A 17720-nucleotide genomic window follows, 5' to 3' on the forward strand; every position below is an offset into this window, starting at 1 on the left:
CATGTGTCCCAAACTCCCTGAGTACTGGGTCGACTCTTACTGGTTCTTTGTCAATATGATAGTTAACAGGGTTGGCTGACTTCCCAAAGAATATTATTATGCATTTGTTGGCATTTAGTTTTAGTCAATGGCTGTGACACCAGTTATTTGTCTGTGTCAGCCCTTGCTAGAGAACATTGGTGTCAGTGGGGATTCTGACTGCTATTAATTTGCAGTTGCTTGCAAATTTGGTTAGCAAGAGGCACTTGATGTTTGCCTTGACTTCAGAAAAGTGGTGAAGCAGGAACTGATTTCTAAGTCAAACCACTGCACATATGTCAAGCTCTGTCCATGAAGGTTCTCTATAGAGTTACTAGGCCTGTTCTCCATGGCAGGTTGAGGAACCTGATAATACATGAGAAACTTAGAGAACAGCCATCTGTCCTTCAGACTGAGAGATGCTGAGATATTTGGGTATCTTTGTAAGGCTGGCCCTGGTCAGCTTCAGTTAGAGTTGTTCAGTGTGTGCCCCAATAGGGAGGGGGCCTCCCAGTAGATTCTGGACAAGAGTGTCAAGGATAATTTACAATGAACTACAATTGCTTCCCAATTACTTTAATTTCAACTACTCAAAAACAGAATTTCTCAGATCTACAGCCTCCAAACTATTCCCTCAATTACATAAAGCGTCCGAAGACATATTTTTGGAAAGCAATAGTAGTTTAAACAATCAAAACCACCCACACAGCAAAGCAATATTTTTTGTAAGAGCTAACTTCCTTTCACCAGCCCACCCCATTACTAACACTGTACCAATGAAGAAGTACAAGTGTGAAGATCTGTTTTTTGAAAAGGGAAGTTTGATTGTTTCTTATTCTCCTGTGACAGTGACTGTCAACAGAACAGGAAAATTAATGAAGAGCGAGTGAAATCAGTTCTAGTAATATTGTCTTCTGATAACTGTTATTAATTTAACTGAACAAAATCCAATACTTGGTTGTCAAATTAATTAGAAAATAAATGTTTATCTTATTTCAGATTCAGAGAAGTAAGTTGCCTGATTTTTTGAAGCACTCTTCTGGTGCAGGCTTTTCAGAGGGTTTGAACTGGATAGTTTTCACAAAAGTTAATCAGATACTTATACATTTATTGTAATGAAAGGAGGATGTCAGTTGCTGGAGTTATTAAAGGAAAAGAATATGTAGCCTTTGAATCTGTAAACAAAGGGGAAATGCTACGATCGTTTGCAAGCAGTCTATTTCAGTATGTATTATGCACTTTCAGATATTGTTTACTACAAATTGCTAGAGTTGTGTCAAATTATGTGGGACGAGCTGGAAGACATACTACAGCGTGGGACAGATCTAAAGAATACTGTTAACAAACAAAAATGACGCGAGGTCCTAAAACTCTCCCCTTTCTGTTATAGCCCCAAAACTCACATACCTTTTCAGTAGTCATTCAGGGAGGCCATATTCCTTTTTAATTTTTACAAGTGAAAATTTTCATGAATCAACTAGGCAACTTTATACAACACTAGTTAAAAAGAGTATAGATAGGGAAGTTAACTCCTTTTTCCTATAAACTTAACCTCAGCTGACATAGTTGTAATTTTAATTTTCCTGTGGTGACACTGGAAGCTGTTTGCACTTTAGCACAGGATGCAGGTATAACAGCAATGTCTGGTAATTTAGCACAGTAGTTTACTGTGTGCTACTGCATTTAGGCCGTGCAGCACTCTTGGGTTTAATTTCCACGGCCTTTATCTTCCTACTGCATAAATTTTAGGAAATCAGTTAACCAGATATTTCTGTTGAGTCACCCCTGCAAAAGGATTGTGTGTCCAATGGGGGAATATGGCTAATAGATTTCACATTTTATCTGACATTCATATGATTATTGACTCTCTGAGATTCTGCTTGAGACATAATTACTTTGAATTTGAAGTCATTCTGACTTTCACAGTAAAAATAAATGTCAATTCAGTTCACAATTTCAGTTAAAGGTGGCCTTCAGGGAGAACCATTTTTGCTCCACAAGTATGCAAATTTGTATATGGGCTTTGTTAAATCTACGTTTATATCTATGAGTTCTGTTGTACAAAAGTTGGTGGTTGTTGTTGGTCTTTCGGCTTTTTCCCGGTAAGGGGTCGCCACAGCGGAACTCCGGTCCGCTAATGATTGGCAGTAGATTTTTACGAAACGCCGAGGTACCAGCTCGACGCCCAACCTTCAACGAAGGCACACCCATTTATGCACGCATGTCTTTCGAACGCTACCCAACCGTGGGGAGGACATACAGACTCCACACAGAAGCACACAGAAGGCACTCCCAAGCCAAGCCGAGAATCGAACGGGAGAACCTCTTGCTGTGAGGTAACAACGCTACCCCCGTACCACTGTGGAATACATGTTGTACAAAAGTTGGTATGCTTCCATTATAAAGATGGTCTTCTTGTTATGCTTTAAGCTGAAAAATAGAATTTATTCAATGTATTGAGGATCATATCTTTGAGTTTTGAAATACACATGTAGTATACACTCGGAAAACATTACATATTTGGATATATTAACAGTCAAAGAAAGCCATGATATTTCATTTATGGCTAGAACGCAGTTGGTGACCAATAATTATGCATACCCCAAGTAACCATTTCCTGACTTGGTTAAAGCCTTGTCCTATGGAAAGTTTTACACAGCTAAGTGTCTGTGAGCCTTTGGGAGGGTTTCTGAGGGGTGCCTAGACATTACTGGAAGAAAGGCACACAATGGAAAATTAAACACAGGCTTTTAATAACGTTTTCACTTTTGGTTACTCTCAAGGAAGAATAGATGAGGATTACAGAATGTAAAATCTCAGGACAAGAACATGCCCTTCATGCGAAGTATTTTCTTCTCAACAATAAACATTCATTTGAAATATTAATGTATTTGGCCACCTCTCCTGAGATGTAGAAGATAAACTCCTAACTACAACACAGTCAACCTGATTTCAAGTAGCGATTTGTGCAAATGAACGAGTGGCAGGGAGGGATGAGTGTTCGTCGGTGATTCGTTTCCCTAGGGGAGGCATGGCCAAAACGGGGGGTTGAACTCGGTTATAATTGATGAGCACAACAGGCAGGTAAGGAGTGGGTAGGGTCTATAAATGAACAAGAAAAAAAACAGAATGGAAGTGGAGGCAGCCAAGTCCCTAGGATTCCCTAGCAAAGAAATTAGCAAGTCTGGAGGGGGGATGGTAGATCCATTGTGGATGTGGAACACTGAGAGCTGGGTCAGTTGAATGATGTCCCAAGGGGACAAAAAAAAAACATTATCTGGCCATTTTGTCAGTGCCAGGGTAAGGGAGATTGAGGCATAGGACACTATCCTCCTTGTCCTGTGTGATCCACTTGTTCATCTTGATTTCAAAATAGTAACTTTCATATGAAGAAGTACATCTGTGAGCCCCAGTATATTGTCCATGCCCTCCTCTTTTCCTTAAACCCCCAAGTATTACAAAACTGAGACTTCACATAAATATTCAATAGAGTCATGGAACAGATGCATAATATTTGGTATAATGCCTCCTCTAGTCCAGTTGCAGATCACTTTAACAAATACTTTGGGAATGTTCCTGAGGGATTAATGAAGTTCTGGTTATGTATGGGGCATGCTAGCCAATGCGACAAAAAATCACAGAAGAATAGATGATTTTTAGTAGTCTATCCCTAAGGGAAATTAGAATTTTCTTTTTGTTTACAGACCTGTCATAAGTCTGTTGTAGCTGCATGGCATCTCCCTAAAATCCCCTTGTAATTCAGTCATGCCATATGTAGATTTTTCCAGATCATTGTTGTTGACCTCTCGTTGTTTCTGCACATGAGTTTACATGTGAACAGACTTAGTATGGCATAGTTACTTAGCCCTAACCTCCCCCTACTTGCATATGGGCATCTCCTTGAAGGCAGGGACCTGCTATTAAGAATGGTTATGAAGAGTGGCCTTGCCAAGGCCCCATGGACAGAGCCACACTCAGCCTGCCTGTAACCTTGCCTCTTCCTGTTGGTTCCAACCTCCACCAGAGCTCAACTGTCAGACTGCAGGCCTCAATCCTCCCTTAATCCCTTCCCCGTGAGAAAGGCAGGCAGACTTAGACTTCCTCATTCTTTCCCCAACCATCCTAGCACCAACAGATTTCAGAACTACTAATTGGACTCTGGTTGCCTGAATCACAGTGAAGACATTATTCATCTGCACCATGAAGCTGTTTAGTATTTTCTGTTTGACAAAAATATTCTTAAAAATCGGTACCAAAACACTTTTTCTCCATTCCTCAGACATCCTCTCACTTTCCAAGATTTCATTAAGCAATCTAGTTAAAAACTCCACTGCCATTTCACCTAAACACCTCCATGCTTCCACAGGTATGTCATCTGGACCAACAGCCTTTCCGTTCTTCATCCTCTTCATAGCTATCCTTACTTCCTCCTTCCTAATCCACTGCCCTTCATGATTCACTATCCTCACATCATCCAACCTTCTCTCCCTCTCATTCTGTTCGTTCATCAGCCCCTCAAAGTACTGTTTCCATCTGCTCAACACACTCTCCTTGCTTGTAAGTATGTTTCCCTCATTATCCTTTATCACCCTTACCTGCTGCACATCTGTAAAAGCTCGGACCCTCTGTCTAGCTAATCGGTAGAGGTCCTTTTCTCCCTCCTTAGTGTCCAACCTTTTATACAACTCATCATACGCCTTATCCTTAGCCTTCGCCACCTCTCTCTTTGCCATGCACTTCATCTCCTTATACTCTTGTCTACTTTCTTCATCTCTCTGACAATCCCACTTCTTCTTTGCCAACCTCTTTCTCTGTATACGCTCCTGTACTTCTTCATTTCACCACCAGGTCTCCTTGTCCTCCTTCCTCTTTCCAGATGTCACACCAAGCACCTTTCTAGCCATCTCTCTTACTAGCTCAGCTGTAGTTACCCAGCTATTCGGTAACTCTTCACTGCCACCCAGTGCCTTTCTTAACTCTTCCCTGAACATCACCTCACAATTACCCTTTTTCAATTTCCACCATTTGATCCTTGGTGCTGCCCTCACACTCATCCTCCTCTTCTTGATCACCAATGTCATCCTACAAACCACCACCCTATGCTGCCTAACTACACTTTCCCCTGCCACCACTTTACAGTCTCCAGTCTCCTTCAGACTGGCCCTTCTACATAAGATATAATCCACCTGTGTGCATCTTCCTCCACTCTTGTATGTCACCCTATGCTCCTCCCTCTTGTTAAAATACGTATTCAGCACAGCCATGTCCATCCTTTTCACAAAATCCACTACCATCCGACTTTCTGCATTCCTTTGCTTAACACCATACTTACTCATCACTTCCTCATCCCCTCTGTTCCCTTCACCAACATGCCCATTGAAATCTGCTCACTAGCTTTGTAAAATGTTGTTTATTGTCTTTTGGTGAGTAGGTTAGGGCAACTTGGTTAGAAATGCAAGAATAAACTGTCTTCATTATATTATAAGCATTTTGATTCTTTTTACAAGTAAAAAAGTTTAGTTTGCTTTGTAAGTGAAATGAGAAATGCTGTAGATTTTACTGTACGCTTAAGGATGTAATGAAGAAGCTTCAGATAAATTCTACCCGTAACATTTGTCATTGCTTTCATAGCACTGTTTAAGACCCTTTGCCTGATAGTGATATAACTTGTCATTTTAATATGGCATTAACTCTCAGATAACAGAGAAGTACCTTGCATTGTCCAGACCAGAAGCACATGTTTACACCACAACCCCAACTGAGACTGTATGCCAGTATCATTATGATTGCAGCTTCATCATGTGAAAAAAGTAAAGCTTTTATTAAGTGAACCACTAAAAAGCAAAGCATAGTCTGACCTGCTGCGTTCTGTTTGTTTTTAAATATGCTAGTCATTTTTTTCCTTGTGCCTGACAACCGTCACAGTCCCTCTTTTCAGTGAATGCGGTCATTTAGATAGGGCATCATCAAGGCAGGCAGGCAGTACTGCTCTGTCTGCCTACCCTCCTTTACCCTCTGACAGACTGGCCAGTACACTGCAGGTTCTCTTTACATGCATGTCCATTGCTTACTACAGAGTGTGGCTTGGTGAATGCTTATTAGCCCTTACTGTACACTTCTGCATCACCTGTCTTCCACTAGGTATGTCTTGCACAGAAATGAGCTTCCATCTCTCCTGTAAAGATGGGTTTGCCTGCATCGTCTGATAAATCGCACCCTTCCCAGCCAAGTCCTTTAGCATCTGAGCTGGCTGTCACCCCTTGCCTTTTGTCATAGCTGGCTACCAGAACTTGTCAGAGGTTTCTGATGCATGGCTCCTCACTAAAAGAATACTGAACTTTGACTATGTTTGCCACAAAACCAACATTTTTTATTGTGTTAAGTAAATGAAACAGCAGCAGGAGCATTTACCAATTTTGTGGCTGTGTAGCTCAGTGTGTATTCTTTGCATTGACAGTTACTTCAAGAAAGCCAAGGGAAGATGAAAAGGATGGACATGCATACAGATTTGTGTCGCGAACTGAAATGGAAGCTGATGTCAAAGCTGGCAGATATTTGGAACATGGAGAATATGAGGGAAACCTTTACGGTACAAAGATTGACTCTATTCATGAAGTTGTTCAGACTGGAAGGACGTGCATACTGGATGTAAACCCTCAGGTAACTGCACATTAACTGGATGCGTACTGGAAATACTTTAGTGTTAAGTTTTCAGGTGTTAAAATATTGCTGAAATGACTGGAGATGGAAAAAAATAACGGGCTCATCATTCATTTTGTTGTAATTTAAGCACATTTCATGACTCTAGGAAATGCAACTGCTATCCCTCTGGTCGGATAAATTAACCTCTTCATTCCCTTCTGTTTACATACATGTTTTTGACTGTGATTCTTTCAGCATGTCCACTTTGATTTACTCTCTCTCTTTTTTGTGTGTGCATCTGTGTGTATACACACACACACACACATATATGTACTTGTGTGTGTGTGTGTGTGTGTGTGTGTGTATATATATATATATATATATATATATATATATATATGTGTGTGTGTGTGGATTCACTTTATAATCTCGAAATACTGAAATCTCGAATTTCAGTATCTCGAGACTATAAAGCCGAACATTCACAATATTGAAACCCCAAAAGCGCAAAATTCAGAAATCACGACTCTTAAATACACCCTCCACCACACAAACATACACCTTCCTCCCCACACTACAACAAACCAATAAAACACACAGAAACACAACAACACAAATACACGTGCCTACACCACATATAAACAGGGGGGCAAGCCCCCCTGCACCCCTGCTACTTATATATACTAACTCCGAAATCGCACTAAAAAGACAAGGACACTAAACAAAGCACTACATACTCTATATCCCCCTTGCACAAACACACACCACATATGCACAAACACCACCACTCTCAACACTTAAACACTCACACTCTTACCTACCTACCCTAACCTACATCTAAAACTTACCAACACACTCACACTCAAATCCCTACCCAAAACCCTTAAAAAAAACCCAGCACTTACCTGAATCTCCACATGTATCCACACAAGACAGCCAAACCGTATCCCACAGCACACTGCACCTTACAAACACAGCAAATCCAACATACTGTGCCACCACAATCGCAAATTCGACAATTTGAATTTGATCAAGTGCAGTTTTGCTCAACTGCACTTTAGGAATTTTCATCTCAAGATATTGAAATTTGAGATTTCAGTATTTCGAGATAGTAAAGTGCTTCTGTGTGTGTGTGTGTGTACATGTGTATAGATATATGTGTGTATATGTATGTGTGTATATATATATATATATATATATATATATATATATATATATATATATATATATATATATATATAGTTTCACTTCAGAATCCTGAAATATCACAGTCTTGAACTTCACAATCCTGAAGCCCAAAAGTACTGAAAACTCAAAATCCAGAATCCTAAAACACTGAAAACACTCAGGATACATATACTGGCTATGGACAACACATATCGTATTCCATTCCACCAAATATAAGCAGGGGGTCAAGCCCCCATGCACCCCCACACCCCCGCTACTTAAATACATCAACTCCAAGATTGCACTTCACTACACTATCATGTGTTATGTTGCAGTATAGCAAGTTAAAAGGGAACATTACTAAGGTTACAACAGGCAGTCATGGAACATGATGGTATGTTTGCCATTTTTTTTCTGTGGAGTGCAGTCTTGGAGTTCATATATTTAATTAGCAGGCACAGCCCCCCATATGGGGGTGCAGGGGGGCTTGTCCTCCAGCCCATACTTGGTGAAAAGTGCTATCCTTTGTCTTGTATGTGTTTCTGTGTGTCCTTGTACTGGAATATTGTCATTCTTTGTGTCCTGTATATTTTCAGGATTTTGGGCTTCAGGATTATAAAGTTCAGGATTGAGATATTTCAGGATTATGAAGTGAAACCATATATATATATATATATATATCTCAAATGCATGTGTATATTGTGCTTTTCGCTCACTCTCTATATAATGCCATTTATCTGTAACTTTTATTACCTCAAGCCAACTAATGTCATGTAACTGTTATATAACTGTTATGTTTTCCCTGGGCTGAGACTGAAATGGGTCCAGTGAGATCAGTGCTTTACCACAAATTCAAATTAAAATAAGTTAATAAATATTGTGTCTTGGGAGCATTAGTAAGCAGCAATGCTCAGTAATTAACACTTGCTTACTTTTACTGTACAGGTTTTTACTTGATCTTTTGGTACTTGCGTATTATCGCAACCACATTCAGAACAGGTGAAATGGTTAATTTACGAGCCTTTCTCCTGCCGAAATATATAGTAAAACTATCTTAGGAAGTGTCATTGAACTTATCATTATGGTTCAGTGAAGTAGCTCGTGTCTTAATAAACAGTGAGCAATTTGTTGTTTTACAGCTGTTTTCTGTCACCACTTGAACTACGCATAGACGTTGTAAAGCAGAATACAATTACATGCAGAAATGTCATAAATTATCACAGTATCCAAATCCAAATGTAGATTACTTAATGTCACTGCCGACTAATTCAAATCCAGAAAATGTCCCTAACACAATGTGACATGGTAAGAATTAAGTAAGCTGTCTCTGTTTTTCTGGGGCAAAAAATGGTCACTTACATCGGGTTTTCGCAAGCAGGTTGCAAGCGACTCACTGTTGAGTAATTAGCATCAAAGCTTGAGTCCTTGTCTGCTACTACAAATTTATGTGAACTGTAGGTTAACATAATCTTAATGTACAGTTTTAAGTGGAATAAGAACAAGAAAAAACTTAAAAAGGAGCCTGACTTTCAAGAAGAACAGTCTCATGGCATAAGTAAGGAATAGAGAGACAAAATTCTTGTAAGAAAATGGCTTCATTCAGAGGTAGTGGATGCGACAACCATGATTCACAACTGTTTTTCAATGGTTGATTTAGGAAGATCTTTTCAAAAATTGTACAAAGAAGTGACACACACACACACACACACACACACACACCACAGGCTTACATTCCCCTGCTTTTCTGAAGTCATTTTGCGAAAACAGAATGCATTATGCGAGGTAAGAAATGCAGTTGTGATAATACGTTAGTACCGATCTTTTCATTTGCAAATTACTAAACCTTAACTGTTGTCCCAGACACTCATTTTTTTCACACAACTCAGTTGAGCCTTGCAGTTTTTTTCTTCTTTGCCTCATCTTTAAATCTTTCCAGTCATTATTCTTCAAAGCAGACTTTTCAATGGAAATGAAGCATTCTTTGTTCTGGGTCCTATAACACATTAGCTTGTCTTAATTATTTTCCATTAGCTGTAGGGTGGGCAGCAATATCACTTTCTCATTTGTATTTGGGCATTTAATATTTTCCATAATTTTTGACTACCTTTCGTATGAAACATTAAATTGCTTACTTGTTATATTGCTTGGTTTACTGTGCTTTGTATACTTAAAGGGTTAATGTTAAAAAAGGTCCTGTTGGATTAGGACAGTTGGCCATTTGTTAAAAGAAAAAGACATTATAACGAATACATTGATTTATTTTTCTGTATACATTACTGTTACTGTGAATTTTAACTTCTTAGAAAGACATACAGTGATAGCAGTCATAGGTTCATAGGTGTGTACTAGGCTAATGACCCGGGAGCATTTACAAGCCTAGTCCATAGGATTAACCTGGCATCGTGCCACCCAACCTTAGTTCCCAGTGCCTCTGTCGAGTAGAGCCACTGGAGTGATCCCCGGGGTGAATTTTCTATTTCCCATCCACTCATCAAGATTTCTCTTGAAGAGGGACAGTGAGGTGCTCTGCTTGACATGTATGGGAAGTCTATTCCACAGCATGGGCAGTCTCTGGGTTATGAACCTTTCCCTCCAGAAAGTTCTGTTGATTGTGGTAATGAAGTAGAGGTCTCTGGAGCATGTGGTGCAGAGGGATTGGGATTTCTTTAGATGTAGCATTTCTAACAGAGCTGGGTCAGACATGGCTTTGTAAGTCAAGCAGGGATCGCCTCTAAGTAGGCGATATGAGACAGAGAATAGTTGGGATTTTTTGAGTCTGTCCATGTAGGACAAGTGTTTAAGGGCTAGGATCCTCTTTGTGAGGTACTTTTGCGGCCTCTTCAATTGTTGCATATGTCTAGTGATGTACATGCCAAATGGGGCATTGTACTCGATGATTTCCCTAATGAGGGAAGTGTAGAGGGAGACACTGACCTTTTTCTTTCTTTCTGGATGCAAAACCCTTAGTAATGAGATGTGCCACACAGAAGGACTTTCTGACCACAGTGGCAATGTGTTGGTCAGAAGAGAGGTTGCTGTCAACCTGTGTTCCCAGATCTCTTATAATGCCTTCTGTGTTCAGTGGACTACCATCAGTGTGGTAATTCATGGGAACCAGTTTTTTCCGAAAGGGGATGATGGCACATTTTTTGGCATTGAGTTTAAGGCCATGGTTCTGACACCACTCATTGGTCTCATTGAGGCTTTCTGTAGGACGTCAACATCACTTTGGGAGTTAATAATAGCTCCCAACTTGCAATCGTCTACGAACATTGTCAGCCAGATTACCTTCGTGTTGGCCTGAACTTCAGAGAAGTAGATACCAAACAGGAGAGGACCCAGGACCTAACCCTGTGAGACTCCATTCGTGACTAGTTGGTAGTCTGACTTAGAGTCAGCTACTTTCACACTGTGGATTCTATCTGTGAGCCAGTTTGCAACCCACCTAGTGATATACGGGTTGATGCTACTGTTGATGTGTGTATGTAAAGCGTATTTACATTTTCTTAAAAGGTTTGTATGTAAATTGTTTCCACATCTAACACATATCAGTTTTCCTCAAATGAAACTGTATGATCCCTACCTTTAAGCTTAATGAATTTGTTAACTGTGCATGATATTGAATGCGTTTATGTGTAACTATTCTTCATAATGTTAACTTTAATATTAACTATCAGTTGTATCTAGATTGTATAATGCATCTTGGAGCTTTTCTCCCCGGGCCTCCACTGAAAATGGGTCAATTCTGCCCATTGGACTTCCCCGGTAATCAAACTACAAATAAATAATAAATAAGTAAATGCCTAGAGTCGAGGCTGAATTCTCAGCAGTTGCCCTTTTTTAATTCTTTTGAAACTGGATAAGCAAGCGTAGGTGTCTTTTACTCATGGCTAATGTCTGGTTAGACTGTGTAAGTGACCACTCAGTCTAACCATGGTGTGCAAGTGGAAACTGAAGTAATCATGCCTCTTACTGTATGAGGAAGCTCACAACTGTATCTGTTGTCTTGGATACATATTTTGCCTTTTCCCTTCTTATCTACTCCATGCCCTCAAGTTGGTGCATCTTTAGCATTCAGAAAGCTTATGACATATTGCCACTAAGATCCATTTCTACCCTCCTTAATTTGAAGCACAGTCAGTACTCTGCTTAGTTCCATCTTCCAGTCTGTCCAATGCCTGTACCATCCTCTCTGGACAGTGCTCATTTCCAATGTTCGGGCCAATATTTTCTTTGCTTCATTAAACTGTTCTGCTTCTACAACATGCAACGCCCTCTGTTTGCCTCTTTTAATCATTTTTGTTGTACAAATGCATACATTTTTATCCGGTGTAATTGTGGTTGCCAGTGTATGGTACTGTCAGTAGTGTTCCTTATGGTGTAGTAAATGTTACTGCCTTTTTCAGATGCATAATAGTTTGGTTTCATTACTTCTAAAAGTCAGCATTTCAGATTCTCTAGGCTTAAAAAATACCCTGGTTCTTCCAAGGCTGCAGGGTTGTGGCACATCAAGTAGAAATGGTTTGGTCTGTAGGTCAGTGGGTGGAGTCCTTTATCAGATGAGGAATAGGGGCAACTTCTTGGTTATTACTGCTGTTTCATATGAAAGAGGTGAATTTGCTGATTTGAGGTATGGATGCCTTCATAAGCAGGTTTTATGTTAGAGTTTGGAGGCCTTAAACTTGATACCTTTACTTTTCTCTTCTTTGGTGGCATACATGGCTAGATGTTGAAGGTTAATGAGTTCTTTTTCAGGTGCTACATCCTTCATGAGCATAACATTAACAAGGAACCTTCACTCATTATCAGTGTTGACAATATTTTTATAAAACTTTTAAAATACGTAGCCAGACGATTGGCATGTGAAAGTGCTGCCCTATATGCCACTAATGGTATTGTTTTAACAGTTGAATCCGGTGTTACATTGCTGACCTAGGAATGTGAGACTGAGTTGTAGAATCATCTGTTCCACCTTTGTGAGGGGTTAGTTGAAGTCTGCTGCCACAGGTGTGTCCTCTTCAGTTGTGGTCATGTACACTAAGTGATACTGACCTTATACTGGCTTACATGGGCATGAAATGATAGATAAAAGAAGCATTCTTGCAGCATTGCAATGAACGTCTACAGAGGAGTTATGTGTGGATATACTGCATACCAGCACTAGCCATACATGTTGGTCCTTGGTCCCTTTATCCATCAGGAATCTTAAGGGATTTTAATAAATATGAAGTATGATAATTGGGAACAGACTTGATGGTTAGGAATCAACAGTTAGAAGCCTATAGGTCATAAAAAAAGAAGAAAAATTAGGAAAAAATGTAAATCTGTACTGAAACCACACACACACACACACACACACACACACACACACACACACACGTGCGTGGTGGCATAGTATGTAGGATGTAGCATTACTGCCTCACTCTGCTTGGCTTTCCAGTTTGATTCCTCGCCGAGATATTTGCATGTTTTCCTTGTGTTCATGTGGATTTTTGCTGGATTGTGTGGTTTCTTTCCATTTGCTAAATGTATGTCAGATAGAATACTAGTGTTCTAGATCACACCTACACTGTGTGTGTGTGTGTGTGTGTGTGTCTGTCTGTCTGTCTTATGAGGATCTGAAGCCATGCTCATAACTAACTTTGATTTATGCCCACTGATTCCAGGAACAGGCCGTAGCTTCCCATGTTTAACTCTAATGTTAGCGACTTTTTGACTTGTCTTTTCCTTTTTAGAAGGGCGAGAGAAGCAAGCGTGTTGATCTGTGGTGATTTTTCTTCCTATTGTCATTAACTACAGAATGTTCGCTGCAGTCTCAAGTCAGGCTGGAACCAACATTTTCTTGGACTTCCAGCTCTTCTTCCATAACCTGTAATGTCCCATATGCTTTCCTTCAGGCACAAAATCTGTGATGCTTCTTTTGCTTGCAACTAGAGGTACCTTTTTCAGGTATCCATTCTTGCTGAAATTGGCAGTGTTTGGTGTTTTTTTTTAATCCATTTTCATTTTTGCTGCAGGGTGTCTAATTATCTCATATCAGTTCAGAATCATCCAACCTTCCCTCTTAAAAGTTTGAGTTTCTTTTCTCCTTGCACTCCTGCTTAGAAATAGGTGATTTTGCACCATTTTTGCCAGCACTTTGTAATAAGGTCTTTTGTGATTTTGAATATTTTATTGATAATTTGCTAGTACTTAATGTTTGCTTGCATTTTAGTCTCTGCTCAGAATTTTACCACAGAAAAGATTTTGAAATTGAAAAAAGCTGAGCAAAGTTGGCAGAACTCCTGCTATTAGTCTCATCGAGCACGTATCAGTAGAATGTGATGTTTGCAGATACTGTGACAGAGGGCAATTAAGGACTGCAGGGAAAAAAGGCAATTTTGAAGAGTCTTCTGCCTAGGGAAGGGGAACATAAGCAGGAAGTTTCAAGACTGAGTTTCAGAAACCTAGACAGGAAAAAAAAAGAAATGTAAGGAAGATTCCTGCAAGGCCAAGTCTTCTTCTTTCGTCAGAATTCCTAAACTTTGTGATAAGTATACTTCAGTAGTTGTTTTGGATCCCCCTCACAGAGCTGGACATGAGGCAGAGGATTCGTCTCCAGGTTCCAGTGGGTTGGCCACGGTATCATTGTTGACTTCTAATCATCCCTGCCACCATTTTTGTAGGCTAAACAGTGTTGTTGCATCATCTGTAGCTGAGTTAGGTAGGGAGCTCTTCCCCATGCATGACTGTTCCAGATCCACTGTATCAGCTGTCTACGTCTATCCATCATGGCAGGCTACATTTTCTGACTACAACAAGATGATGGAGGCTCTTCCTAAAGCCCAGATAAAGATGGATCTTGTTTCATCCTTGTCAGTTAAATTGGTTTGTATAGACCACATTAACCTTAATCATGGGCCACCCATCTCCATATTGGTCTCTCACTTTGCGCTGTTAAAATTGAAGTTGGCCGGCCATTGATGGAGTCCAGGATTGGAGTAGATCAGAGTCTCAGTGTTGATGGTTATCATCACAAGGGAATCTCTAAAATTCATTTTGACACTGATGGTGCTTTGGGTACCAGTTTTTGGCAGGGATTCTTCTTTCAGTGAAGACCCTTAGGGTGAAGCTCAGAGGGGAACTTTAGTGCCAGATGCCCACAGAACAGTTTTGTGGCTTGTCATCCTCAAGTCTTTGATGCAGAGGAGGTTGGAGTCATTTGGGTTGGCCCCAGAGAACTTCTTGGCACCAAGTGTTTTTTCATCATTGGTGCTCAATTTCTCAGAACTTGCCATTGGAACTGCTGTGACAAATTTTCATAGGGCAGACTGCGATGTTGCCATTGTTAGGCCTGCAAAGACACTCACATTTGGGCTTAGTCAGTCTTATCCCAGGCCTTAACATTATTTCCATTTCAGGCCTCTACCATTCTCTGAGTGGACAGTGGTTTGGATGGTCTTAGGCAGGATCTTCAGTACAGGTCTGAGTGTTTGTCAGCTTCCTCAACTTATTTTCTCCTCGACAGAGGAAAGAAGGCAAGCCTTTACATAAGAGGAAGTACATGAAATCCCTAGGTGACATCAATATCTTCAGAGAAGACTGCCCTCACATCCCTTCCTGATGACCACAGATTTCAGGAGATTTTACAGCTGTGAATAAGGATGGTGAGTGACCCGAGGAATCTCGCAGGGCACTTCCAGATTACCCTTTTCCCCCCAAATAGCATGCTTGGAATGAACCAGGTGTAGTATCCACTGTGCCAAGCAGACTGGACATGATCATGATACCTTGTCCTTCCAGTGACTGAGAAATTTTGATGAAGACTCCAATTGTTGACTTCACTGAGGTTGAATTTTACCTTTAGAATGAGCCATTGCTCCAGACTCGTGTGGTTCACCCTCCAAAGAAGGAATTACAGGCCCTGGACCACCTGGCAAAGCATGTTTTTTCATTCTGTATGTTTTTTATTAGGTCACTAATGTATGTTTCTCATCCAGTGAGATCTTGCAGAGGAGCTTAAGGCACTGGGACAATTGCTGATGGATTCTGAAGACAGGACTAGGGTGATGTTCCAGATGCCAGCTTTTGCCACATTTTGAGTGCCCCCTTCAGTACAACTGAATTATTTGGTCCACAACTTGGAAATGGAAAGAGAAGGATATTAAGATGCTAATGGTTATTGTCTGTTTTAAAACTCCACAGACTCATTTGTAGAATCAGAAAGATCCTAGGTAGAGCAATAACAAACTCTACAAATCTTTGAAGAGGTAGAGAGGCTGTGGTTCTTCCCAAAATGGATAACTGTTCTGAGCCGGGAACTGTTGGCAGGACCAGGATTTTCATATTTCTTCATCAGGAGGACCATTGAGTCAGCAGCAGCCTCGAGGACTTGCCTGACTGTTGCTGTCTGGAGGCATTCAGAAATCAATTGTCTGTTCATCTGGCTGAGTGGATCACTGCCATGCAAGACAAGTCAGAAACATAATGTCTAGGGACTATGGAATTTCTGAACCCCCCACCCACCTGATCTTCCTCCTCTTGACATCCCACCACATCAGAAGAGGGCAGCAAATTTCAAAGTGTTCAACCTCTTAGAAAAGTAAACCATTCAGAAGGTCCCACCAGATGAGAAAGGGTCTGGCTTTTATTAAAATTTTTGATAGTAAATGCCAGTACACTACATTTGAGTGGCGTGCATCGGTTCATGCCAGACTGTGTTATGAATGGTCTTTGCCAGATGGTTCTTGTATTATCCCACAAAGGAGTTTGGTATCACCACAACCCCTGGGGTGTTCATCAAATGTATGGTCAGTAGTAGTGTCTCATTTAGGACTTCATTGGACTAGTGTGTTTCCCTGTCTGGATCACTGGCTTTTAGCTGCCCACATTGTAGACAAACTGATCACAGAGTCTCTACAGAGACTGCTACAGTCCTTGAGCATTATGGTGAGTACTTCAGAGTCAAAGGTGGAGTTGTTGCAGTTGATAGACCTTACGGAATGTTTAATGTGACATTCTATCTTAGCAGGCAAATTTTGTACAAGATGTGATTCTCTCATTATAGTAAATAGTCTGTCGATCTGTCTTCTGTCTCATTGTCTCTCTTTCTGTCAGTTTCTGTCTCATTGTCTCTCTTTCTGTCAGTTTCTTGATGTCTTAAAACATTGCTCCTGCAAGTGTTTATTTTGAGAAGTCTAGGGCTCAAGCCAGTAACTTTTTTTTTCTGATCCCAATTCCTTATTTTCAGATGTGGATCCTTAATGTGATCCTTAAATATCGGTGGAACTAATCTTCTGGACAGTTGTCAGACCTATTCAGAATCTCAAAAGCATGCAGTTTACACTTTCAGTGGTGGTAGGTCACCTACAGTTTTTCTCCTGGGTAGCCCCATTCATCTTGTGGTCCCTTAGCATCACTTAACCACAGATGTGTCTGCTCTGGAGTGTGGGTGAGGGCATTGTCAGACCCATATGGTCATAGGTGGAGACCAGACAACAGCATCAAGTACAGCAACTTGTTTTCATTAATACCACTACCAGAAGATGTTTCAGGGGCTCTTTGGTTTGAAGGTGATCCTAGGACTACTGTACACCTTTCCTCTGGTGTTTTTCATGTTTCACTGTTGCAGTCATCACATTTGGGTTATCCCTGCCAGGGTAGCCCTCGACAGTCCCGAATACCAGAAGCTTAGTATTTCTGCATTAGTTGCTGTCGTGTCATGTGATCAGTAGTATAAAATGAGGCAACCAACACCATTACACCATTCTTTCTTGATGCGGAGCCTGAAGCAGAAGCAGTTCGCATGAGTGCTGGTCGGCCACTACCTGAGTTTCGTCTTCCGAATTGAAGCTAAAGTCTTCTAAAGCTAAGTACCCCATTTAGGATCCTTTTTTTTTTTTTTTTTTTAGAAC

General features: G+C 40.5%; 1 protein-coding gene across 3 annotated transcripts in view; it reads left to right on the plus strand.

The window, feature by feature from the left end:
• The window catches only part of PALS2 (protein associated with LIN7 2, MAGUK p55 family member), a 1432251-nt gene that overhangs the window by 1299867 nt on the left and 114664 nt on the right, over nt 1–17720 (plus strand). For all 3 annotated transcript variants that reach the window (XM_044067549.1, XM_044067552.1, XM_044067550.1), the window contains one exon: nt 6476–6678. In XM_044067549.1, the coding sequence (XP_043923484.1) occupies nt 6476–6678 (203 nt within the window). The remainder of the gene's footprint in view (nt 1–6475; nt 6679–17720) is intronic.

The sequence above is a fragment of the Protopterus annectens genome, chromosome 3.part1, assembly GCF_019279795.1.
Source record: "Protopterus annectens isolate FY-2018-M chromosome 3.part1, PAN1.0, whole genome shotgun sequence".
Taxonomy (NCBI): domain Eukaryota; kingdom Metazoa; phylum Chordata; order Ceratodontiformes; family Protopteridae; genus Protopterus; species Protopterus annectens.